Consider the following 26,224-nt stretch of genomic DNA (forward strand, 5'->3'; position numbering starts at 1 on the left):
TTCAGCCAAAAAGGACCCTCCGAGGGTGTACCAGGGTTCTGGTAGTCAGCAGTATGGGGTACGATTGTACAGTGTTTTGGGCCTGTCCCCACCCCGCCATGGCCAGGTCGCGTCTAGCGTCCAATATAGGCTATATCAGTTGACCGGTCCGACTATGCGTATTTTGAAAGCGAGTCCCTGTTAATCTGAAAATCATTAATCATTCAGCTGGTTTGTATCTACCGTTCGGGCAAACACTCGGACTAGCCAAAACTTAGCTGTTGACATGCAGTACTGTTCCGAAGCCTCTGCGCAGGTACGGAATATGTGTGCGACTGTGATACCCCGTGCGCTGCTTGTTTAATTCTTTAATGTAGATTAACAGATGCATCCATATATACCAAACATCTCGTAGTAGTAGTAGTACAGGCATGTTGACATTAAACCCCGATTTTAGGCCGCTTGTGCGGTGGTTGATGATATCTCATCGATATCGATAGACCCCGTCATCGCAGGTCATTGGTGGAGCTCCACAGAAGAAGCACGAACCAGTAGTTTCTATTCTAATTTTTGCGGACGGAGTACCGAAATTTTAAATGACGATGAGAGCACGCTATCTTCACATTGCAAGTCAGATTAGAGATCTATTGCATCAGGAGCTTACCAGGTTCACGTGCGGCGCAATTGCTTCGCGTTCCGGTGCAAGGCCTCTTGAAGAATCGAGATTAAATGGTCACAACCGCCAAGATGGAAGCCGAAGGGGATGGGAAACGAAACGTGCATTTTGACGAGAGCAAGGAAACCGGAATACGTGCTTTCCATGTTAATTAACTCGCCAGACTCCGAGTTAGTTATGCTTTGCCTGCACGGAATCTAACATGCAGCGAACCCCGATCACCCAGAATTAGCATCCACATGAATCAATGAGTAGCAGCTGGATGCCCTAGCCACAGCCGGACGGGAAAGAAGAAACGAATTATGGGGAAGGGGTAAGGGAAAGAAAAAAAAAAAAAAAACAAAAAAAACATACAACATGCAAAGCAGTCGTTTTTGAACTATCACCACATCATCAGGACACTTCCTGTTGCGCAACTTCACCATTATCATCATCATAACCACCTCTGGATCCCTTCAACGTATAGCATTAACTCAGATTTCGAATCGCGGCCGACAGTTCCGGCCCGGCGAGATTGACGAATCTATACCCATCGCCAAAAAGTATATCACATCCACCGGCCTGCTGCACATCTTGGAATCATATCAACTAGGGCTCCTGGTCGACCAACGAGCAGATTTAAAAGAATATTCCGCCGAAGTGATTAAAAAAAGAATAACAATATTAAACATCTACAAAGCGCACAGGCCAGTACATACATGTACACAACGATAGGCCTATTATCAACTTTGTTCCGACGAACCCTCAGGGAAGACAGCCTGTCTGGACTAGTACCTGGTTTATTTTTTTTATTTTTTATTTTTTCTGCCTCTTATTTTTCCTTCTTCTAGGGCCTTAAATGGCATCCTCGATAGGCAGAATTTAAAGAGCCCCTCGAACACATCGAGATTTCACCGATCCGTGCCACAGCAGAAGCGCCATTTTCTGAGGGGGGAAACAAAAGAAAAGAAGAAAAAAAAGAGAAAGAGCCGTAACTCCACTTCCATATTAACTTGCCCCGGTCTCCAGATTGTGGAGCATAAGTTGGACAAAAGAGGGAGTGGAGTCTAGCACCTCGTTTTTTTTCTTGGTTCATCGGTCAGTCGTTTGATCCAAGGAACGAGGTACTCCGTCGTGGGCCAAGTGACTTGCAGGAACAGGCATACCTGACCTACACAGGCCAGGCAAACAGCACCAGAACTACCTAACTGCGGTCGTCAGTAAGTACAGTACTATAGGCGGTGCGGTGCTGCAGCGGATGCGTTACGTTTGATACTTACGAGCAGAACCTGAAGCATAGCGCAAGTGCAAGCAAGTGCAAGCAAGTGCAAGCAAGCACATACCACCTCGAGGCCGAGGGTCTCTCTCTCTCCACAGAAGTTATTGGAAATTGGCGCTGGCGCTATGTAATCATATTGCTTGCTGCAAGCCAGATTCGTTAAAAAGGACCAGGCACAGCCTATCTGCAACAAAAAGCCTCTTCTCACGATCTTCCTTTATACCTCTTTTTGGATCTCTCTTTTTCGACCGTTGACTACTGGAATTTTCCTTTAGCTCTGGACCCTCCCTATTAATTTTCTGTTAGGCGTTTTCCCTTCTTTCTTTTGTTGAGGTTTTCCCTTTCTGTCTTTGACCCTGGATGAACAGCTAGTCAGAATGGATCGCTCATTCCAATAGAACCTCTGACTGAGTTTTAAACTCGACAGGTGCAAGTTCGAACGTTAGTTGCAAGAAAACCGATCCTTTGATTTGATTTTATATGTAAGCTGACGTCGTTGGTTGTCGCCCAAGTCGTTGGTTGGAAGCATCCACAACTGGACCGGACAGACGAACTGGGCAAAATTTAAGGCAAGACATTTTTGATATTTCAGACAGACCCGAAGGAAGGAACGAAGGAACGAAAGCAAAGGGACGACGTTTCGAGTTGGTTTAGCGGGTTCCATCGCCCCCCATCCGTTCTGACTTGACGGCTGGAGCTTGATATAACATCCATTGGGAAGGAACACCAGTACCTTTACTAGTCCAGGGACCCACCTCTCTAAATACACGCGACTCTGGTTCTCTTGGAAGGAGGAGATTATACGAATTGAACTCTATAGACGGCAGCTGTGCAGTAGTTCCACATCAAAGGATTCGATTGCGATTGGGGGACTTGTATCCAACACCATCATCATTATCGTCATCGTTACCAAACAAAGAAAGAAAGCAAGAAACAGAGGATTCGACAATCTGGTAGACACAGGCTGGTCAGAAAGAGGTCCGCTCATGCCCAACACACGGTCAACGCAAACTTCGGTATTATGCCTACTCGAAAGGATCCCTTGTCAGCTGTGCCGGCGACTCCGACACGGCAGAGCTCAGATCCTCCAGCCGTGATACCGTCGCCCGAGAGGAAAGGGTCATTGTCAAGCAATAGCACGTCTAATTCTGCACCGCCGACCCCGACCATCAAACAGCAGTCTCATATATGTCAGTCGTGTGGACGAGGGTTCTCCAGGGCAGAGCATCTTGACCGGCATCTAGCTACTCATTTGCCACCGTCCGAGGCAAAGACATATATATGTACCCTGTGTACAAAGGGATTTACCCGGAAAGATGTCTTGAGTCGACATATCAAAGCTGTTCACCAGACAAAGAAGATTGAAGTTAAGAAATCGAGACGAAGGAGTTGTATAAGATGTGCTGGGTTTAAGATCAAATGTTCAAGTGGTGCTTCGAAAGGCCGGACGGTTGTGGCGCCGTGTGATGCATGTGCAAGGAGGGGCCATGAGTGTGTCTTCGATGCGGATTCGGATTTAATCGTCATTCGTAGGGAGTCTCTCAATGATCCTACCGAGGCGGATATCAACGACGAAGACGACGATGATGTAGATGATGATGATGACGACATGAACGCCATGGACTTGATGGAGACAATGGAGACCAGCGACTCGATGGATTCTGCGCCCCAGCCGCTCAAACTTGGAGAACTTGAAACGAGAGAACCCTCACTCAAACGGCGAAGGACTATAGACGAAGGCCAGCCTTCTGCTTTCCAAATAGACCATCGAAGCATGAAGTCGATAGATTCTGGTATTGGGACTTCTAGTGGTAGGTCTTCTTCTTTGGGGTCGACTGCCACTATTTTCTCGAAACAAGAGTCCATGAATGGTTAGTAATCGCCCCCTCCCGAACTCTTATTTGAAACTTTCTTTGCTTACTATAAGAACAGCAGGGTCGACGTATCCTCATTATAATCCGAATCTTCCCGGATTCGGTGGGGCGCCCCCGCCAGTAAATTATGGCCATTACTTTGGTTCTGGCCGCGGGAGCAGTAGCAGCACTTCTCTCTCATCGTCGCCATCATTCACTTCTTTCCCTCATGCCCAACTACCTAGAGGCTATGTTGAAAGGGATTCACGTAAGAGCTCCGGCTGGCCAGGTTTGTCGCAAGATGAGTACATGGCAGCTGATGCTCTTAATGGAATGGTCCCAGGCGGTCGGCCCTACGATTCATTCAGCTACTTCGACTCCATGAAGAAGAGTCTTGGAAGTGGTTCATCAAGTCGATACGGTTCTCGAGAACCTGCTATGCTTAGTAGTCTACAGTTATTCCAGAAACTAGATGACCCGGCTGAGAACTGGTTCTTCGACCCCAGCATATTTGAATTCGACTTTTTGAGAGAAGACTTTTCCTTACACTCAATCCCAGAGGAATTACCGTTTGGCAGGCCTGAAAAGGCGCCACATGCTTACCTCAACCCTTCAGTCTTAACGCTCTCTAAAAGTCCCTCCCTCAACACCTCGTTTCCTTCTTCAAGCTGGGGGGCATCATCAAACCAGCATTCTCCACAGGATCAGAGCCCCAGTGGTATAGAAGGGCCACGTTTTCAACAAGAAATCAGACTCCCCCATGTTGGCTCCGCACCTCCATATCTTGCTGAGGATTCGTTGCCATGGGATTGGCAGTCTTCGAGTCACCGGGAACCTAGAATTATATTGCCACCCCTCCGAGAACTACTACAGGCTCCACAGCAGGGATTCCACAGGCAAGCCGGACTCCAACGCAGTCATGAAATACCTAGTGGCAGAGACCGACAGTCACCTAAGGAGACTATTATTTCAGAACAAGTCAGAAAGGATATGCTCACGATATTGAAAGCGCCTTATGAGAGGTTGCCGCATAATAATGTGGATCTTAGGGATGAGAAATTCCCCTCCAATGAGGTGTTAAATGAGTTCGTCCAGCTCTACCTCAGGCACTTCCATGCTGTATTACCGATGCTTCACATTCCTACCTTCACGACTGATTCATGTCCAAATTTTCTTTTGATCACAATTGCCACCATCGGCGCTAGATACCATACGTCCGAACATGCTATTGAGTTCGCGGACAATCTCAACGCCCTTTGCTATAAGGCTCTGAACTGGTTGGTACGTATTGTTCATTTTTCAAAAATTCATCTCCCTTCCGTTAAGTGTGCTAATATCCAATTTATATTGTATTAGGGAGAGTACAATGAGGATTATAAGCAGTCGGCTTCTTACCTCATGGCATTCTGTCTCCAGAGTGTATACGCTCTAGGAGCTGGGAACAAGCGACTGTTCGAGATGGCCGATGCAACCCGATCGTATATGATTAATGCATGCCGTAACCTGGGACTCTTTACTACACCCGGTGGAAGATCACCTCGCCCTCGTCCCAAGCCGACGACTGAAGACCCTTTCCTCCCGTCAACAGACCTAAGCGACCTGGAAAAGATCCAACAACACTGGCTGGACTGGAGAGAGGAAGAATTCAAGAAGCGACTCGCTTGGTGTATCTTTGAATGCGACTGTGCGATTAGTGTTCTCACGAATAGGAGAGGGAATATTGCCTTGACAGACCTTTGCTTGCCTCTGCCCGTAAGCCCATGCAGCCCACATGACTAATTAACGTCATTTTCTCAGTGCTAATCCGTATTTCGTTTTTTGTGCAGTGTGAAGAAGTTTTGTGGGAAGCACCTGATAGCCAGGCATGGGCAGCACTCTATCCAAGGCACAAATCAATCCCTCCACGTGGGATGCCATTTTACTTTGTTTTGCGAGACATCTTAAACGGCCATCAAGACCAGCTCAGCCTGTCAGCTTGGGGGCGAAGACTCTGCGCACAAGGTATCAGTCGCAGTAAGTAACTTGGATAACCCATGGCTATCATACCACCCTCATCTGACTTCTTTCCTAGTGATTTGGGATATTAGAGAGATAGAAACCAGTCCCCTTGGACGCATTGTACAACTACCAGTTCTCTCAGTTGGTTTGAAGCCCGCCAAGGATGACCTCTTGAAGGCATCTATGATTCTCTTAAACTCTACTCCGAACGATGATACCAAATACGTAGACTCCAGGTTTGTATCTATCGTCCCCCATTATTTCAGAACCCAAAACTGATCGCTTATTTTTAGTATAACCGCAATTGTCGTTCACTACGCACATCTCTACGCCACAAGGGACGTTGTTGATTTGGCCATCAGTTTAGCCAAACATTCCGCCACGGGGAAATTCGTGGAGAGGATGGAGCGGATCAACCGAATAAAGAATATATTCACGTCAGACATGGTCAATGCACGAGAACTCGCTTGGGTAAGTGGGGAACCCTGTAGATTTCCCGGATCCCGCGTACCCGGTCCTTCCGAAACTAATGACTTGAGTTATATTCTAGCACGCTGGTCAAATTCTCGCAGCTGGCCGAAGGTACAATCTTCATACTAGCTCGGACTGCCTTCGGGTTTTCATCGCTGGAGTGTATTTACACGCCTTCGCAAAATATTTCCCCACCACCACACAATACCTTTCCTCAGTTACTGAAGAGCACTCTGCGGCCCCTCCAGACGATGCCGTCAGGTTGGATAGCTTGTGTTCCTCAAACAATGATTCGATAAACTACTGGATTAAACATGGTGGAAAGGCAAGACTTGAGCGCATTGGCGACCTGCATTCGATCGAAGGGGCCAGGGAAGTGCTCAGGCTTGTCGAGTCACTACTTCAGCGTATGAAACTTTGGGGCATTTGCGACAAATTTCTCAAAGTCGTTCAGGAAATTTTACACGAAGACTAGACAACCTCGCGGATCCCGTTCACGCTCTTATCAAAGCATTTCGCTAACATGTCTCAAAGGATGTGGCGGCAAGCCCTTGTGCGCCACTCGCCTATGGCGAGTTGAAGGCTCGACGTCCCCCGATCTTCTTAAATCTATAAATACTTCTTATCGTTCCTTTGGACTTGCATTTTTCGGTTGCATTTTTCACATTTACCCTCCAAATCTCTTTTGTTTAGACACAGGTTGAGTTTGGTGCTCTTTCATCTTTGCATTATACCCCATACCCCATACCCCATCGATCTCATGTACTTCTTTTTTAGTCTTCTTCCATTCTCTTCTGTAGATATTATTCTTCCTTGCCCAGTACCCTTCCCTTTTCCTTTTGTCTCTCTTAATTTTGAAGACACGAGTGTTTGCACTAGGCTTCGTTTAGGTAACTTTAACCAGAAAGGCTATCAAAGTGGAATACACCTGCTGCATGCACAGTGCCATACTTCTTACCAACCTGTATATCCCAGCCAATTGGTAACCATCAAAGCATGCGCTGTTTCTCGCATTTTCCCTTTCGACTTCCTCCCTGGCCTGCATATATTGGCTCATGCAATCTCCGGTTTCGTTCGAAGTCCCTGGGGGCCATCACCTAGGAGGTCAAGGCATGAAAAAAAAACCATAAAAAAATCCTCTTTTTTTTTCAAAACCACCTTTTTGTACATACAGATAACTTGCTAAAGCAACCCCCCCTTCATTTCTTGCAGAATTCTCGTATTCTTCGGTGCATCCTGTGTCTCTTTTGCATAAAGCCCCTAGACTAAGGCTTTTCCGTCCCTCTGCATGCATTCAAGATGGTCCCTCCTATGGGAACCCTTCCCACGAACCAGAAGGCCGGGTCCACTGATCATTGCACTGCATGTCCCCGAAAGGAATGTAGTCACCGAATAAAGAAAAAAAGGGCTCGATTATCCTGTTTTGAAGATATGAGGTACTAGGTACACGCATACATACATGACAGACATGAGCACGAATAGGATGGGATATCACCTGCATCAACAGAAAATAACCATTTTGGCTGTGGAGAAAAAAGGGAAGGAAGGAAGGGAAAAAAAGGAAACAAAGACGCCGGTAAATTTTTCCTGTGACAATGAAGAAGTATTTAATCCCGCAGATCTGATCTCGGTTCACGCAGAAGTCCTGCAAGAGAAAGTGCGAAAGGGAAAAAAAAGAGACAAAGATGCTGACCCGAGATATGCAAGTTATTGGGGTAAAAAAAATCATTGTGCATGGTGCAGCGGTAGTTTCGGCTGCTTCTGGACGGACTTTATGCATTGTTGGTTTTTCTTGTACTCGATACCTTTTTCCTGTTCACCCGTGGGAGGAAATCATACGTATATCACCTGCAAGTTGCCACCCACCGCACTGTCCGGAATACCCCGGATGCAGGACGTAACCTTCATGAACGGGCAAAGACCTTTTTGAAAGAATTGCCATCGAACAAAGGAATTTTCCCCGGACTGCATGAAGTACCCTCGTATTCGACCAATGATCTGGTAACTTGTATGCACAAAACAGTATTGTTCGGTCTTCAGTCTATTGTTTGGAAAGCACGAACCATTTTATGCAAACCACGTCGAAAAGAGTAATCGTGAAGTAATCTTGCAGCCCATTCTATACAAACAGGAAATTTCTTGAAAAATTATATTGGGGTTCGGTGGCAACGCAAGAAAAATCCGGTGCAGCCCAAGGCCCATAGGGCGGCTTCGGCGCTGTGCAGGTTGCACGAAAACGGGAACGCCTTTAACCTTCTTTTTTCTCGCCAATTCTCGCCACCCTTGCTGGGAGGTATTAATACTTTAAAGTTGTCGTTTAAAGACTCGAATCTTCTCTTTCCAAGATTGTTTTAAATCTTGTGGAACAGAACGTCTTTGTGCCCTTTCTTTTTAAGTTTCGTGAGAAGAGCGGGTTTTGTGTTGCAAATGGGGTTTGACTTTGTTGCATTTTGCGAGATGGGACTGGTGTGTTCAGGGCCACGAGGTGGTGCTTGATGGATTTAGAGGCGATATGAGCGATCAGGGTCTCGAAATGGTACTAAAATGTAACGGCTGCTGTTTATGGGTGCGATACTGCGGGCCGATATCACCTGTATGCTATGGATTCCAAGGTTTTCCCATATATCTTTTCCTCGAAAATTCAATCAATTGAGGGCGAGATCGTCTAGGCCGCCCTCTAGAAAAGAGTCGAGAACTTCGAAGTTGATAATGGAACCTCGAATCGGTATAGGCATGAGAGCTACGGCCTACGCAGCCAGCATTATTACTTTTACGTCAACCGCATTGGCATCTGCGAAGCCGGATTTTGGTGAGGTTATCCGTGGCGATGACAAAGGACTTGACGCAGGGATCAAGATACATCTAAGTCCCCAAAGACGGAAACTAGTTCTCATCCATTCCGCTTTTGCAGCTGTAGCATGGCTGTTCTTCGCTCCCGTCGCAATTATTATCGCAAGGTTTTTCAAAACTGCAAGAACCGGAAGGGGAAGGGTATGGTTTCGTCTCCATTTCACGATACAGATTGGGACGGTGATCTTCATGGTTTTGAGTAAGTCCTGAAACCCTGGTTTTTACCTCTGAATCTTTGGGGGAGGGGAGTGGAAAGGAATTGGTGGCATTAGTAACATATGTGCATGGTCTGACATGTGATTGTTTTCCCAGCTTTCATATTGGGTTACTATGCAGTCCAGCCTGGCAGTAAATATCAATTTAAGAATCCACATTTCCAGATCGGGGCTGCGGTCTTCGCTGCAGTGTTGGCACAAGCCCTACTGGGTATTGTCAACCATTTCATGCTACGACCGTTAAGAGTCCGACGCAATACCCAAGATCCTTTGAAGACACCTTTCTCGAACAAGCTCCACATTATCCTAGGATGGGCTACCCTTGGGCTCGGACTTGCGAACATTCCAATCGGAATGGTGCTATACGGCACGCGCGGCAGGTTTCTGATCCTATTCGGGGTTTATGTCCTTGGAATCCTTCTGGTCATATTGGTTTTAGAAGCGGTGAGAGGACGGGATAGAGGTGTCATCCTGGAGAAAGAAGAAGAAAGAGGACGGGCGAGACGGAGAGGATCGTCATCGACGGAAAGTGTCCTGCCGGTCGCTGGGGCTGAGATTCAAGAAGTTATCTATATTCCTGTGGAAGATGAGCCAGAGACAAGAACCGAAAGAATGCATACGGCACCGGAGATTCCAGTCATGTCGGTAGAACAGCCAGGAGCGGCACAGCCTACAACAACGACAGAGGCGCAGGCGGCGGGTTATCCCGCGAATCCCGCAGTGAAGGAGACGCCTATCGAGCAATCCACTGCCAAAGAACCGGCTCACGGGGATCCAGTACTAGTGTTAAGGGAGACATCATCTGAGCAACCGACGTTGAAGGAAACAGCCACCGGTCACCCCGTTGAGGTCCCGGCTACGGAACGGCCAGCAGGAGAAGCTGGGGAACAGGCAGCAGTGGTTACTGAACCTAAGTCAGAAGACACAAAGTCAAAATCAAAGGCAGGTCCTATCCAAGTGTGAAAAAAAAAAAAAAGTAGTAGAGGTCTGAGCAATTTCAACGTTGCATTATCACGTTTGCTATCACTAACTTGCCTAATGACCTTAATATAGAAAAAACCATAGAAATATATATCCTAAGGAGGATATATGCACTGACTTAGAAGTCCAATATATATAAAGTATATAAAGAATTTTTCTGCGGTCTCTGCCCAATAACATAAAGCGTCTGGTTCGAACTATCACATTTCCTATCCCGTGCTTCGAACCCTAATCCTTGTAATAGATCGTGGAATATTCTGCACCTGACATGACATCAATGGCTAAAAAGTGCGGCACAAAAATTGCTTCTCCACCAGCCTGAAACTCTTAAACTAAACAAGCAAAATGTGCCGAATCAACGTGTAAACGGGAATTTGTAGTCAGGCCACTTCGGCCGTGGACTACGTACGAATCCAATTTTCAAAAAACAATTAACAGGTGCCTCATAAATGTGGGGAATCTGCTCGTTGCGTACAGGCCCGGATTAATCCATTTCTTTTGGGAGCGGATTAAACCCACGATTCGTCAAGGAAAATACTTTGACCGATCGTTCAAGAAAGACGTTGGAAATCTCGCGTGACTCCAGCCGTCGGAATGAAACGCCCATCTATATATAGCAAAGCTATAAAATGGGTTGGTAATATGTTATAAAGCAATTTAACATAAAAAAATAAAATAAAAAAAGAGGCGGCCACTCTGGCTTCGAAGCTTCGAACAAGAACGGAAATAATAACGAGAGCACATGCATGACAGAAAAACGTGATTCGGAAAAACCGTTCAGATTTGTCCTTTTTACGAAATTTCACAGGGCTACGGCCCTCTGAGTTGTAATCTGCACCGGAACGGATATGGATCTTCGGTGTAAGATTCTGCAAGATAACGCTGCAGAGCGTATGGGTCCGTTCGCAAATCAGAATTAGGATCATCAGACGATTGTGGAGCTGGGAAAATCCATAGTTCTGGGATATGCCGGGGTGGAATGAATAACGCAATGGGCATTGACGAAACAAGAGCTTCGTAACCGTCCCGGACGGGTGTATCCGCCGTAGTAAAAGTGTGCGAGAAAAGTAGGGCGTTCCTACTCTCACCACCGCCTCGGTGGAGATATTGGGGATTATTCAAGGGAGTCTGGTGTGAGAATGTGTTGAATTGAAGATGCTGTGGAGCTATACCGGCGGATGTCTCGGTTGAAGCGGCTTCGGTAATGTTTCCAAGTGGATGTTGAGATATGCCAATGGGGCCGGAACGGGTTTCGTTCGGTGAGGCAATAATAGAAAGGTCAGCATAGGTAGTTTGCGGCGATCGGGAAGAAGCATCTGTTCTAGCATCAAGGGACTTCGATATGAAATTGTCTGAGGTTGTGTTTCCAGAGACACCTAGAGCTTGATTAATCAAGCTATGGATCGAGGATGCTGAGTGGGGGGACGACATGGTAGCTGGGTTTTATGGTAGCTGGGAATACCCCTTAAAAATGAAACGATCGTGTAGATAAAGGTAACTTCAAAATGTATTCATGTATGCAATGTGAATATATCAATGATTCGCGAGTTTGAGGGTCAAGCTGTAGACATTCTGTCAAACAATAAGAACAATAGAGATCATAGACTGCGCGCTCTAGTGTAGGAGGGGTGGGTGGGATGCTGTGCTGCCTTCCCTTGAGAGGTGTCCAATGGCTCTATTATATCAAGAATTACCCCCAGAAAAACAATTGGACAACTTGCTGAGATCACTGCGAGATCGATGCCATCGAGAAAGGGGGCCTTGACGAATTGAAAATTACACAACATCCGCTGTTAATGCAGCCGTTGGTTAACTTGCACATTCCCAGACAGCTGGGACTCGGTCCCGACTGAATGGAAATATCTCTGCCAGCAAATGAAGCCCCCAAAGTAGACGTGAACGACCCCTGTCAATTGATGGCATACTATTAACATGATAGCATTATTGTAGACCTTTAGCCCCTTCATGGACTGTCGAATGGCCCACTATATCTGCAAAGATCAGTCCTGGTTGGTGAAAGGAAGCTCCAAGCTCGACTTTTTGCTCCACCTTGCATCAGCTTGCAGACTTTCAAACCCGGCTCTTTCCTTCTAGACGTTCGAAGGGGTTAGGATTCCCGAATGAAGCAAACCGAGAGATGACGGGATAAGAATCATAATATGAGATAAGAGATTCAGTTTCGGTTACATCGTTGCGATGATACCAACTAGCCGGCGAAGCCTGGCTTGAGTGTGAAGCATCGTGCATGAGGAAATACCTCTCCAGACACACTACCCAGATCTTCGGGTCCCGTGGTTACGGTTCGCCCGACGGGCTACCCGTGGTCCAACGCCCCAAGAAATGCCCCAGGATCGGATGAAGGGACCGGACCGGTATGTGACAAGGAAAATATCCGTCGTAGATGAGGAAGCAAGAAGCACCTATGGTATGTATGTACATAAGTACATAGAGTACTTGCAGAAGAGTGGAGTATGCCGACATATCCTGAGACGGATGTATTGGATGAGGGAGAGACGCATGCAGTAAGGTGCGGATTCGGGCTCCAGGGAAAATATCCGCATCCAAACTTGATTCGAAGGCTTCGATATGACGGACATAACATCGATTCGGTTATGAGTAATGCCGTGTAGAAGTTTTTTTTTTCTCTTTTCCTCCCTTCCCTTTGTCATTTTTAAACAGCAGGCATATACCCTTGTTGATTCTTTGGATAGGTATCCCCGGCATCAGAGGAGTCAAAATGTGATGGGCTGCCAGCGAGTGCATGAATTCGGAGCAAGTTGAAGCAATCTGATCCGAGGAATGGCCTGTGCCGCAGGTTTGCTAAAGCCCAGCACCATTTTAACGGCGCAAGTTGTAATAGTACCTACTAATAATGGACTCGACTGGACATAAATCACACGGAGGAACCAAGGTTTTGGGATCATGCGAGTAGGCGGGACAGAAGACCTCTTTCGAAGAAGTTAGAAGCAACGTCGTGTAAACTTAACGGTGGGAACGCGAACGCACCGGATTGTGTTGCTCCCTCGATCGGCATTGTGGTAATTTAAGGAAGGTGCATTGCAGCGCTTTTGAAACCAACTTGCACGCACAGTTGCTGCCGCCTGCCAACCAACAGCCTCGTATTCCGCCCCAACGGCCATGGGCTCGGGTTCTACTCCAAGCGAAGGGTTACCCAAGATCTCGTCTCCTTGACCAGCTCGTTGGAAACCTTTGCTGGATGATTGGAATGCATACCTGCATGAGGGCTATGGCAATCACGCACACCATGACAAACAATATTCCAGTTTCCAATTTTTGTTCGCATTCTTGGGACGGTGAGGGGGAGGGACCAGATTAGAAGCCGGTGATGAGACGCTGTCTACTCTTCGGTGGAGACGCCAATACGTCAGGGTGGGATAGAGTTCGGTTTCGTCTCCGCGCCTGGCGTGATTTTACCAAACCCGTTCAACTGGAATGAAACGGGAACTTTGCTTGACCCTATCAAGGGTACGATGCCCTTGTCGGCGGGGAAAGCTGAAGAGAACCCGTTCGGACATGAGGCGTCGACGAACAATCAGCTCTCACGGCCGTTTTTTTTTTTTTTTCTTTCTCGCTTTCTCTTGGAGAAAACCTGACTGACATCAGACGCAACTATAATCTGCAGGTAGTTTATTCCCTCAACCAGAAAAGAACATCGTCTATGCGAAGTTGGTCGTTTCATGCTCGATGGGCATTGAGCTGACATACCCCTCCTCATCCGCACCTTGCTCCCTGATTGGTGGTATTGTGGGCTTCCATTGATGCGGGATTCTGGAGCGAAAGACTTGGCCGCGAAGCCCGCTTTGGCTTCGTCGGTGGGAGTGGCTTGGAACCAAGCTGTTGGAACATGCGTTCTCTGTACATTCGCACGTACATATACAGGATCCTCATGCATGCCGAAGTTAAGTGGCATTTCTGTTTTATTTTATTTTTTATTTTTTTCCACTCTTGAATTCTCGAGTCCTCGGAAAACAATAGGGGCATGTCCGGATAATGATGTCGGCTTATCCCAATGCGAGGCAAGCCAGAAATCTGGGAACGTGGATAGGAACCGAGCGGCCAGTTTTTTTTTTTTCCAGAGCTCGTTCGGTAGCTGCATATCGACATCGAAAAAAGGCAGGAGAACCAGAAGGAAAAAGTTGGAAACCGGGATGCTGTAAGTCAGCTGCAGCATTTCATACCCAAGAATCAGGTTCGGGTACATTCCAAGTAGTTTAGGTCGAAAACTTTAATTACTCAAGCGTGGAAAAAGAAAACGACTAGCTGGAGGCCATGTGGGGACCCCGTGCACGGGATGCACACCAGCCCTGTGGTTGACTGGTGATACGACGGCTGAAGTGATGGCTACCAGCATCAGGAAAAAACCCCTAACCTTTATCATATTATATGCGAAACGCCGGCTTAGCCGGCTTGGATGGCCAGAAATAAATGCATAGAAGTGGAGACAATCGATGCGTCGGGTCATGTTGTCGTCAGTATCATGGTCTGTAGCATGTTGGTTGAATATGACATGTCAAAAAACTGACCAAATGCTGCGGCGTCCAGGACGGTAGAGAGGGGGTTTGTGAGTATATACGCCCTGCTGAGGTGATCCCTAGGCCCTGTTCGAATTCTCTTGCTTCGACTAGTTTGAGAGATCTAGGATTGAGACCTGTGGGTTAATATCACCCCCTTTATGGAGTAAGATGCAAAGAATTATATGTTTGTCAGCCTAGAGGAGGATTCTTTGATATGTCCTGACTAGAATTCCCTTCTTATTAGGTACCAAGTAGCTAGTACAAGATAGTAATATATCTAATATCGGGGGCTAATTCAATTACGTAGATTGGGATAATATCTCGAACCGCCACCTCGGACTCGATTCGAATCCGAAGCGCCATAAAAGAATAATCTTTGCCACAATGCTACCCTCATACTTATCCAATATATCCAAGGTCATCGCATCAAGCACGACTGGTCGAAGAGTCCAGCCAGCGCTCTCAGCTTTTTTAGGAATGCTAAAAAGCCTCCTTGCATACACGCCTGCTTCTCTCGCTCGAGACCTCCGCAATTGGTATCCTGCCCCCATATCCAATGCTCTGGATCGATTAGGCGAGATGCTCACGGCTCGGGTGCCTCTGTAATGGGACAGACGACCCAGCATGGCGGTAACCAATTGAACCGATGCACAGATTTTGTGCCCGGATTGGTGTTGGGCTCCCTCACGGGTGGCCGGGCCCAGGAAGGCCTTCCCAGGATAAGCCCAGTGTATTCCCGGACTAGTGCAGGAAAATACCGCAGAATATCGCACCAACTAGCATGGTTTTTCCTGGTTTGAACCCAATCCTATGGGCGGCGTCGAGGTTTAGCCGGAACAAGCTCTCCAGACAGGAATCGACTAATTAATCTCCACAATAATGATCGAGCCTCTTCAGGATAGGTTATAGTACTATCGTTGGCGTGGAGGAATAACTGTCTCGAAATCGACAGAAGCGTACCCAAGCAGCTGGATTCAGCACAGACCGATCAACAGAAGGCCGAAGTTAATATGGCTGCCTAAAGTCTGTAACTCTACTAGTGAGATTCACCCACATGGCCTAACCCAACCTATTGGCTGGCGTTTGGGTATTCTATTGGACAGTTTGATACCAACTAGCTGGATTTAGCTGTGATCACCAACGAGTTCTTCGCCTTGCCTTGTCGTCAATTGCCCTGAAATGTTTCAATTGCTACCAAGGTTAAATCTACAGAAATCGACGGAGAGGCTCTAAATAAGTAAGTATCAATGTATGTTGTGGTACATAGTAACAAGGCGAGTTCTTATGATTGCGTATCCGTTCCTGAGACTAGTACTACTCCGAAAATCTGGTCGGTGGAAGTTTTTTCGTACGAACATTTCAGATTTCAGATTTCGTAAGGCCATGTGACCAGCCGGATCCACAGCAGCTAATACGTATGCTTAGTGCTGGTATATAATTAAGGTCCAGGCTATACCGTATTGATACTTCTCAAAGTTTTCCCGCAAAGTCACGTTCATAGATTCCTGCGAGAGAAGGGAAGCCATCATCATGCATCAGCATAAAAAAAAATGCCACCAGGCACGAAGTATAAAGGCCCTTTGTCTCCGGTTGGGTCCCGCGCGATTGGGTACTGGTAGGTGCATTCCAAGATCTCACCGGGACCTTTTCTGACGGGAGGATCCTCCCATTGCAAGCCCCCAAAGAGCTAACAAGCAACATTCCCGACAGTCTGGGTCGGGGTCTGGTACTATGCATGGATTTGGCTAGAACAGCGGTGTGCTGAGGAACAAGTACCGGGTACTTCCAGAGGGTAACACGGCACGAGAAGAAACAACCGGACCGATTTCCTGGCGAGCTCAAGAAGGGGTGGTTGTGGGAAGCAAAGTGAAGTAGGAGCTGGTCAGGTCGGCCAGTTGCAGTTTGACAGAAACCGTCATGTTCCAGTTCGTGTTTGAAACCAGAAACAATTCCATGCTTCTTTAACAGTATTCAATAAAATCGATGTCTGTAATTAAGCAATATCGGGTTTGTAGGTGATAATGGTCCCAATCATATCAATATTCTGAAAATGAAAGCTCATTTGCTTCACCACAAAAAGGATTCAAGAAATGCTGGCTCATAAGGGTTGTTAGCTCCGAATTATGGGTCTTGTCGCTTACTTTCCCTGCCTTGTCTGCGAGAGTCCAAGGTATGGATCCACTCTAGTTCCTCCGGTTTGATGCTGAAGGAGCCTTTTCGGTTGAGGTTTGAGGCGATAGACCCACTCCCTCAATGGCTCCCCAGTATTCTGGCACAGACAAAGTGAGGGTTTCTTCAATGCAGAGTACTGTAAGCACTCTTTGAATGGTAAGATTGACGTATCAGGAACGATGACAAAGCAGAAATGGTTAAAGTTATCTCTGGGCGCACACTTCGAATTCGAAATCTTTTTTTATTATTGTTATTCCTTATTTTAATTTTATCGGGGTTGACGCTATTAATTCATGACATCCCCGTGAGCCGTTGAGGCGATAGTCGCTTGGTTGGAATGAAACAAGATGAGGACTGTGCTGTGCTGGTGACTAGAAAATTGCTGGCACACTCAGCCCACTAACGACTTAGTATTCCCTGTCCCGTCACATTTTACTAGCACTTCCGCATAAATCATTGATGGATTGGTTGAATTGGCCTCGGGTCATCGCGCGAGGAAATTTCGAAAAAGACGATATTTCCGATCGTGAACAGGGTACTTATCATGAGCATGTACGCAATCCGGTGAAAGTGAGAGAGAGAGGGACGGTGGTTCGTCTTGAGCTTGATCCGTTGCAATGTTGATGGTGTTTAAATTTCGAATTTCCGCGATTCCCTCAGAGGGAGGACTCGAATTCGAAAGTGAAAAAAGAGTCCCCACCTTTCAGCCAGACCGAAATGGTATGGTTAACCTCATTCTGCTGCTCTTCCTGAAAAGTGGGCCAGATGACCGCCGCGAATTCCCGTTGAGAACTGCCATAGAGCTTATCTCGAAGCAGTCCACAAAAAGTATTACATGCAATAATAACCCGCAATGCTCTATACATTCGTACATTATAATATTACCAAATCTCTTGCGGACCCAGAATCGAATCTCTGTAAATGTCTTTTTTTTTCTCCATCCCCATCGACGGAGCAGCAGGTCTAAACTTTCCACGAGAAACATGGCCAACCACTACCCTTGAAAATCGCACCTTCTTCCGGGAATTTTCTTCGCAGGACCCAGGGGCGACCAATCTTGCATGCAGAAAAAGCAACAAAAGCTGCAGGCTTGTTTAATCCTGACGCTTTGAGGCCCGTACACCCCTCTGGTGTACCCGGGGCTGCACTTGCTGCAGAATATGTCGAAGGAAAAAACAATTCCTCAGAATGGGAGGTACCACAAATAGCTCTACGTAACAGTGGAGCCCCGGCCGTTCCCAAATATTCCAACTGGATGGAACTCCATACTTCTTATCGTGATTGTCTCTCTTGCAAGATTCCTTTCCACTCATCTTATGCATCTAGAGAATGAAGAGATGACATCGTGTCCGTGTCTACCTTTTCATTTTGAGACGCCGAGCATATGCATCCTGTGTACCGTAAGTCGTCTGTATCTTTTCGGGTTCAGCTCTTGAATCCCAGAAGCATTAAAGTTTTCCCGTCATCATAGTGGCAGCTAGCTTAGTGCAAGTACTTTCCAGCTAGCCGCTCCCCAGTCCCCAACTTGTACATGGTACAGAGGCCCTCGTTACCGTTCTTTGCTTATTCCGATGTATGCTGCACTTTTGTGTCCAGTCCCAAAACCAAGGCTAGTCTCGACAAAACTAAGGCCTGAGCGAGCCTTCCCTTTTCCCTATCCCCCTTCCTCGCTTGGGTCCCACCGCCAGAGCCCAGAAGTCTGCACATGTTCATGTTAGTTTAGCTCCAATTCACAATCAAGCGGGTTCACGTAGGCACGAAGGAATTAAAAAAAAATAAAAAATAAGTCGAAGAAAACGAATAAGAAAAACTGGTGGAGGTGAGAGTTTCTTTATCCCAAAGTATATGAAGAACGAGCAGCCCTCCCGCGCTTTGCGAGCTTCTTGAACACACTTTTTCACCTTCTCTTGTTCCCTCTCTCTCACACTCACTCAAGAATTAAAACCAGACGGTCTTCCCTTCTCCACTTTTCCTCAAGAATCAAATTTCTCGGACCGTCGACCGTAGACATCCACAAATTACCGCGTTGCTTGTCAATCGAGTTTTCCAAGACGAACCAGACTTGCTTGTCCCATCGGATGTCCAACATATCCACGCAACCCGTTTTCAGCAGATCGATAAAATTCTGAACTTCAGAGCTAACTAGCCGCAAGCTCTTATTCACGACATCTCGGCCACGAAAATTCGGACACTACTTCTCGTAGTGTAGTGTGCCAGCTGGACCAGCCTGATTTTTCCTTCCCATACACATCATCATCGTGCGCGGATCATTCTGCATCATTTGGCCCTGGAACGTTTGATTCCGACTCACTACCTCATTCGTTCTACTTGGTTCCGCTTGGTCCTAGTGCTAAAGGTTGCTTCCCAAGAAATTGGTCGATTAGTTGTCCCGACTAGAACGATTCCTTCTGCAGCATCGATTTCCTGGAGGAACGTTTCCGCAAGGGCAATTTTGCTTTTGCCCGTGTTCAAAATTCGATAACCAAAAATCAACTTGAACAATATCACCATTCTCTCTTCTTCTCTTCCTCTCTCTCTTTCTTTATTTTCTTTCTTTCTCCCCTTCTCTCTCTCCCGATTTTCAAACCTCTAAACCCCCCCCCTTTTCCGGGGAATTGGTCTGAATGACAGAAGTCTATCAATACGCTCAACGTCAACCGTCCGGTTCTTTGCAGGAGCAACGAGGAGTATCCGCATTGGCGAACTCACGACCTCCCCCGAGCGGGTACTCTGCTCCTCCACCTCCGCCTTCATTTCCATCTCATTCGAATCCAGGACCTAGAGTACACGGGAATCGGCAAGAAAACATGACGATATATCAGTATGTTACTTGAAATATAGCGTACCGATACAAACCATTGAGGTTTAAATAATTTACTAACCGTTTGCTTCCCATCCTTAGATCGGAACCGTTTCAATATGAGCTAAATCGCAGATATCACGGATACTTGGCTGGGCTGTATATGTATCCGAACGATGAGGTATGTCCGAGCTTTCTTGGGCTGTGTTGTTCAGGACGTTCGGGCTAACAATATGATTGTTTTATGGTGTCTACAGAAGGAACAAGATCGATTAGATATTCTGCACAAACTATACCTTGTCTCCCGCCGAAATGAATTACATCGCGCTCCTATTTCAGTTACTCCATACAGCCAAACAAGAATATTAGATCTTGGAACAGGAACAGGAATTTGGTCCATAGATATGGCAGAGTATGTTGAAATAGCCTCAAGAAACACATATGCGTTGGATTCAGACTAACAACGCATTCTCAACAGTAAATATCCAGACGCCGAAGTTATTGGAACAGACCTGTCCCCGATTCAGCCAAAATGGTACGACACTCGTATACTTCGGCTATATGGTTTATAAATTAACAAAATTGCTAACTGATATCGCCTTCTTCAGGATTCCCCGAAATCTTCAGGTTAGGATATGCGATTTTGAGAGTACCTGGACATTAGGACAAAACTCTTTTGACCTCATCCATATGCGTAACGGCGTCGGCAGCGTCTCAAGCTGGCCCAATTTATATCGAAATGTTTTCAAGTAGGTTTTTCAAATCTCAAGTATCAAAGCATATCCATTCTAATGACCGCCCGTCATAGCCATCTAAAACCGGGATATGGGTGGTTTGAACAGGTAGAGATCGATTATGAGCCACGTTGTGATGATGGAACAATGTCTTCAAATCCAAATATTTCGCCTCTTGTCAAATGGTATCAATATCTAGCCGACGCCACCGAACGATCTGGCAAACCACTTCGGTATCAACATAAGACAGGAAAGATGCTTGCGGACGCCGGTTTCACAGATATTCGCGAAGTTATCATTCAGGTACCCTACAGCCCATGGTCAAGCGATCCTCACCTGAAGAAGATTGGCTCTTGGTATACCCTAGCCATGTCTGAAGGTCTAGAGTCCCTTTGCATCGCACCATTCAATAGGATCTACGGCTGGGATCTAGAACAAATCACCGGCTTTCTTGGCCCTGTCAAAAAGGAAATGTTAAGTAAAAAGGTTCATGCGTACAACAACATGTAAGTTTTGTCTCTTCTTCGGTTATGCGGGATAACTTTTGTGATACTAATTTCAGCTGTGATTCTAGGCATATTTGGATTGCCCGACGCCCCTAACATACATCCATTCATTTACAATAATGGCTCGCCTCGTCACTTTCCTTGATGTGTTTTCATCGCAACCGAAGCACTATTGGCTTCGACCGGAATATTCTGCTTGCCTACGTTTCTTCCATTCATGCAAAGATACCCCTCTTCCTACGGATTCCTTTTGATAATACCTGATGGCCCATCTTATGAGTACCCCGTCGCCTGCACAATTACCTCTTTCCATTCGCATACCAACAACTTAGCACCCAATTTTATTTCCTTGATAACGATTTTCTTTTCTCTTGACTTCTAAATTTGTCCCTCATCTCCTTGAAAGTCTATTCCGCTCGTACTGGAGTTTGATTTCTTCCATATTGGTATTTCTAAGGTTTAATTGTTCCCACGATAATAGCTTCCCAAAGTCATCTGCACAAGGCGTTCTGCGGGTTTGAGTATTTTTTTTTTTTTTACTGTCCCCCAAAAATCCATCTCTATTTTTTTTTGCCCTTTCTCAATTTTACCTTTGTATTTCTTTGATATCATGAGCATCATTCATCTACTTTATTGGAATTGGCTGGTGGGCGAAACTTTGCATACTTTTTTTTATTACCAAAATTTCAATTTCCCACGCGCCTTTCCTTCCTTCTCCTTATAATACTTTGTAACAGTAGTATAGGGGGACTATATATCTTGGGAGTTTTGGGGATTGTGGATAGTACACAAATGGTCTTTTATTTTATTTTTTATCTTATTTTTATCTTATTTCCTTTGTTTTCTAAATCTCCTTTTGTATTTAGATTCATTCGCCTTCTACATAGCACAAAAAAAATCGTATACGTTCCGCAAGGGGCACTTATTCCTTTCGAATTTCACAGCCATTCCAATATCCATGGTCGTTCGTTCGTGAATTCGGTACCATCCCACACCCGAAATTTTGATGATACGATAATACGGTCACTCCTCGCCCTCTTGTACTAACCCTTTATCGACCAAATGCCCTGATAACATTACCTCCTAATTCCCCACCTTTCCAACATTATTATCTGAGCAGACAAATTTCACCCTTTCCCCTTCTTTGATACGATCGTCACAGCACACGGATTAAAATCCCACGCGGGCTCAAGAGCACGGTTTAAACCAAAAGGAGCCAACCCATCTCGCCTCGTCGTTCCCAAAAACAAGACAGCGGGAACGTTAAAGTTCAAAGCGCTCCTCTCTTACGATTTTCTTTTCTCCAACTTCCTTTTTCTCTCTCTCCTTCGAATTTCTTCCCAACCCACTATTCTAGGCGTTCAGGGCACTAACTAAATATTTCAGAGTTTCATAGCTTCTGCCATTTAATCCCCTTTCTCTTTTCCCCCCTCTCCGCAAAATATTTTGTGTAAGACCTGATAGTGTTACACGTCATATAACATATACCAGGGGGCTATATTCTGGGTATTTATGAGCTTATCCGTGACAGGGCATTGTTGAATTGACTCCACAGAGATATACGTTTGAGAAGCTTGTCACGTTACCATCTTAGTCTAACCAATTGGGCCTTCGTAAAGCCCTTTTAACGATTAGTGAATTAAAGATAAGCGTGGTTTTCTTTCCTTTTCTCTTCTTTTTTTTTCTCCCTCCCTGACACAGTAGAGTCAATGACCGCGAAGATCGAAATCTGGCCTTTAACTAATTTGTGATTAGACTTTCGGGGTACAATATATTCGCTAGGGAGGTTAATCCTATATCATAACTAGTGGGACCTATCATAATCCACTTTAAAGGTATGGCAAGGGAAAATGTGGTATATGTTCGGTGGCCCACCCCGTGGAACCTGCAATGTATCTTGCTGTCACTTACTCCGTAATACGGGTCCAATATCTAGATGTGCGAGGAAGAAAATTGGCACCCGAGGTAACTCATGACGCCAGAAACCCGAAATCGCAAATCAGGTATTAGGATTCGAGCGAGTCCCCGGGCAATAAGTAAATACGTATATATTTTTTATATATCGGAGCTCCCACTGCCATGCATGTTTCAGATCTTAATCTTGTTTGTCATAGCTAAGGGTGCAATGCGGGTTCAACGTTCTACAAGATTCAAGAGACAGTTGTTTCCATGATGGTATGTGTGTGTGTACCTGTCTGAGACTGCGTACTCTTGAGAGGGTTGTACCTATATCGATTTCTCTTTGCTTATGGGTCGGAATCAGACCTGCATAATGCGTGGGAGGATCGAGATCCTGTACCACCTACCCCAATTCAAGGTTTGGGACTGAAGAGTGAGAACTTGTTTTCCTTTCTGTCTTATATACACTTATATACATAATATATAGCACAAGGCGTAAGCTAGTACTGGTTGGAGTTACAGAGTCATGTCTTGATACCACCTAGATCGCATGTTGAACACGGCATAAGGCGGACCGAAAGTTTTTCTTTCTTCCAATCCAGTATTCGGTGGAGCCGGTTATATTGTAGCACAAGGTAGCTTGCTTGAGAATCTAGATGACTGTCGGAACCCATCGCGCGTCACTGTACTGGATGAATGGCTTGGTGGCTTTTCTGTTCGTGGTTCAGACGAATATCGAACTATATGCTCTAAGCCTAAACCGTCATGTATCTAATATATAAGGCGAATAACTATGCACCTAGATGTCGTTACACGACATATATTGCGTATCTAGCATGGCCTTGTGGCTTCACCCGATCGAGCTCTAATATCTGACGTTACTTTGGAAGACCCGGGGAAAACTGATGAATCCGATATGACGACGCATTTCCAACTCAGACAGTATACCAGTACCTTTTTTTATAGTGCCGTGCGCGCGCATGCATGCGCGAATCATCTTAGATGATTTCTAAGTCGTACATGAATTTATGCATCTTGCAAATACCTGTAGGCAGAAAGAGAAATAGAAAATTTTTTTTATGTCAGGACGGCTTTGGTCTAGAAGTGGACGGTATGTGTGGTGAGGCCATATGCATATGCGCCATCGCATGGAGTTGATCTGAAACGATGACAAAGACGATGACTACGAGAAACAAGGGGATTGGCTTATCATTACATACCATATTCCCCTATAATGTGAGATATGAGATGCTCGACCCGTCCCGTGGGGAACATATTCCATGTGGCACAAACGTTTACACAGTTAACAAAAGCAAGGAGCTGTACCTCCACCCTGGTAAAACTCAATTGCAATTAATGCAGCTATGAACAAGAATTTGAATTCAAACAAAAATTAAAATCGATTAATCGTAGGCAACCATAGCTAGAAGTGATCTCACGATGCACGCCCTGGGATATGCTGGTAAATTTCTAGACTCAGAAGAAGTATTCAGTAGGTATTAAGCTTTTGGGGGCCATTTCCCGAGCGGAACTGCGGTAGACATCCAATATCCGACCAGATAGGGTTAAATGCATAAACGCGATGCGGGGGACATGGACTGCGCTGCGAAACACTGTCTCAGAGACTGGCTAAACTTGCCAGCGCAGAGTACTTATTGTGAACACATACCGTACATAGGTACTTCTTACTTAAGTAGTTAGAGTGTCTGCAATATCAAGACCCCTTCCATCGGAAATACCTATGGGCGCCATGGGCCCCTATGGGGACGCCGTGGCTTCAAACATTGGTAAATCGCGATCGGTTGCGGGAATCGATTAACTATAAAATTTAAACCCGCCCGGACTTTGTTTGATTCGATTCGAATCCTGAAACAGATTGTTTCTAATATATTTGTCGAGGATAGGGCTCCCTGGAACCGACGGGCATTGTCGAGGCTTGGTATTATAACTTCCCGGGAATCACAACAGACAAACCTTGGTTTTTCCTAGCTTTATCTTAACTTCACATTTCCCCAAAGCAAAAGCCTTGCCCGGTTTTGCATGAGCGGCCCAAGCGTTTGTATCCTGCGTTCATGTAATGCAATCAAATTGTAGACTTCACGGATTCATACCTAGATATCATACATCTTAAGCTTCAATCAGTATCGATTCCACATCCAGACCGTTACACAATACATGTCATGGCAACACAGACCTGCAGGCCGGGATGTTGGGTTTGTTGAAGCCGCAACGCAGTTGTGTCTCACATATAACCCCAACCAACGGAAATGCATCCTCGGAATACCGGATGCATGTACAGGGGAAGCTTCAACCTCGCATTTGTCGACAGCACTTGCGCTAGCTCTATACTTCTTGCAGCTCTTCGGCCTGGCTAACTAGTTGGCTGGTGATGTCCGGATGCATGATGGCGCTGCGGTATGCGCCGGTAAATCGGTCTACGGATAACTTAACCGAAAGTTCCAAAACCCTCACAGTTGTGAACCAGTGAGAGACAGGCTTGATCTGACGCCTTGAGCGTTTGTAGACGGAGCAGACACCAAGTTCGACCATGAGTCTCGCTTCTCTAGCCAATTTTTATGACAAAGAGTGAGACTTTTTTAGGTTGGAAGTGATAACAACGGTAGTAATCTTAGCTTGACGTGTATCGCTTGAGAATACGAGGCCCTGAAGGTTTTTTTTTTTTTTTTCTTCACTCCCTACATTCGCTTTTGAGAAAGAATTTTTCCTGTCGCTCTGTGCAGACCTATCTGACATACCTTCACGGAAAAGTCCCTCAGTACGTATAATAGTACCTGCAACTTACAAGCTACATTGTACGTGAACATACGCTAGAATCGACGGATTATCTTCACAGTTTATTTACGGGAAAAATTTCTAACCGGGGGGATACAGGCCTCCTGATCCTCTAAAGCATCGACTAACAAACCTCGAGGCCCGAACATCTCCGGTCCCGACCTTCGCGGCTCAACCCACTAGTTCAGCAGTACATTATTGCATCTAACTTACATACCAGCATACCAGGCGCAACCTCAGCGGATTGATATCGGAGCTTCTCCGCCTTGACTGTAGGGAGCGGAAAGCTAGCAACCAGACGGTAGTACCAAGAGGATCTCGAGCCCGGGATCCTTAAGAGAAGCCAACCTGTATCATCTAATTGAAGTAATCGGCTCTCATCCCGAGTATATGGGATGGTGGGTAAGCTTTTTCCTGATCCAATCGTCATCACCTGCCATAACAAGTGGATGCAAATGTCTGGTCTATGCATGGGGGGAAGGATCGTGGGGAAAACCTTGGGTA

The 26,224-nt window shown here is 46.0% G+C and overlaps 4 protein-coding genes across 4 annotated transcripts; 3 read left to right on the forward strand and 1 right to left on the reverse strand.

Annotated features, from left to right (window-relative positions):
• Positions 1-2,934: 2,934 nt before the first annotated feature.
• On the forward strand, positions 2,935-6,710 carry AOL_s00193g136 (uncharacterized protein; the record flags this gene model as incomplete). The annotated part of the gene is made up of 7 exons (XM_011128747.1): positions 2,935-3,784; positions 3,846-5,047; positions 5,123-5,518; positions 5,593-5,779; positions 5,838-6,000; positions 6,058-6,235; positions 6,315-6,710. 7 exons carry the CDS (start codon positions 2,935-2,937, stop codon positions 6,708-6,710), a joined length of 3,372 nt encoding a protein of 1,123 aa, XP_011127049.1.
• Positions 6,711-8,968: 2,258 nt separating this feature from the next.
• Positions 8,969-10,263, forward strand: AOL_s00193g137 (uncharacterized protein; the record flags this gene model as incomplete). The annotated part of the gene is made up of 2 exons (XM_011128748.1): positions 8,969-9,284; positions 9,398-10,263. 2 exons carry the CDS (start codon positions 8,969-8,971, stop codon positions 10,261-10,263), a joined length of 1,182 nt encoding a protein of 393 aa, XP_011127050.1.
• Positions 10,264-11,091: 828 nt separating this feature from the next.
• On the reverse strand, positions 11,092-11,712 carry AOL_s00193g138 (uncharacterized protein; the record flags this gene model as incomplete). The annotated part of the gene is made up of 1 exon (XM_011128749.1): positions 11,092-11,712. The coding sequence occupies one exon, from the start codon at positions 11,710-11,712 to the stop codon at positions 11,092-11,094; it is 621 nt and encodes a 206-aa protein (XP_011127051.1).
• An 8,083-nt stretch (positions 11,713-19,795) lies between these two features.
• AOL_s00193g139 (uncharacterized protein) lies at positions 19,796-21,124 on the forward strand (the record flags this gene model as incomplete). Its single annotated transcript, XM_011128750.1, has 7 exons — positions 19,796-19,809; positions 19,891-19,969; positions 20,046-20,200; positions 20,267-20,323; positions 20,397-20,537; positions 20,597-21,028; positions 21,097-21,124. The coding sequence occupies 7 exons, from the start codon at positions 19,796-19,798 to the stop codon at positions 21,122-21,124; spliced, it is 906 nt and encodes a 301-aa protein (XP_011127052.1).
• Between the last annotated feature and the right edge of the window lie 5,100 nt (positions 21,125-26,224).

The sequence above is a fragment of the Orbilia oligospora genome, assembly GCF_000225545.1.
Source record: "Orbilia oligospora ATCC 24927 unplaced genomic scaffold scaffold00193, whole genome shotgun sequence".
Lineage (NCBI taxonomy): Eukaryota > Fungi > Ascomycota > Orbiliomycetes > Orbiliales > Orbiliaceae > Orbilia > Orbilia oligospora.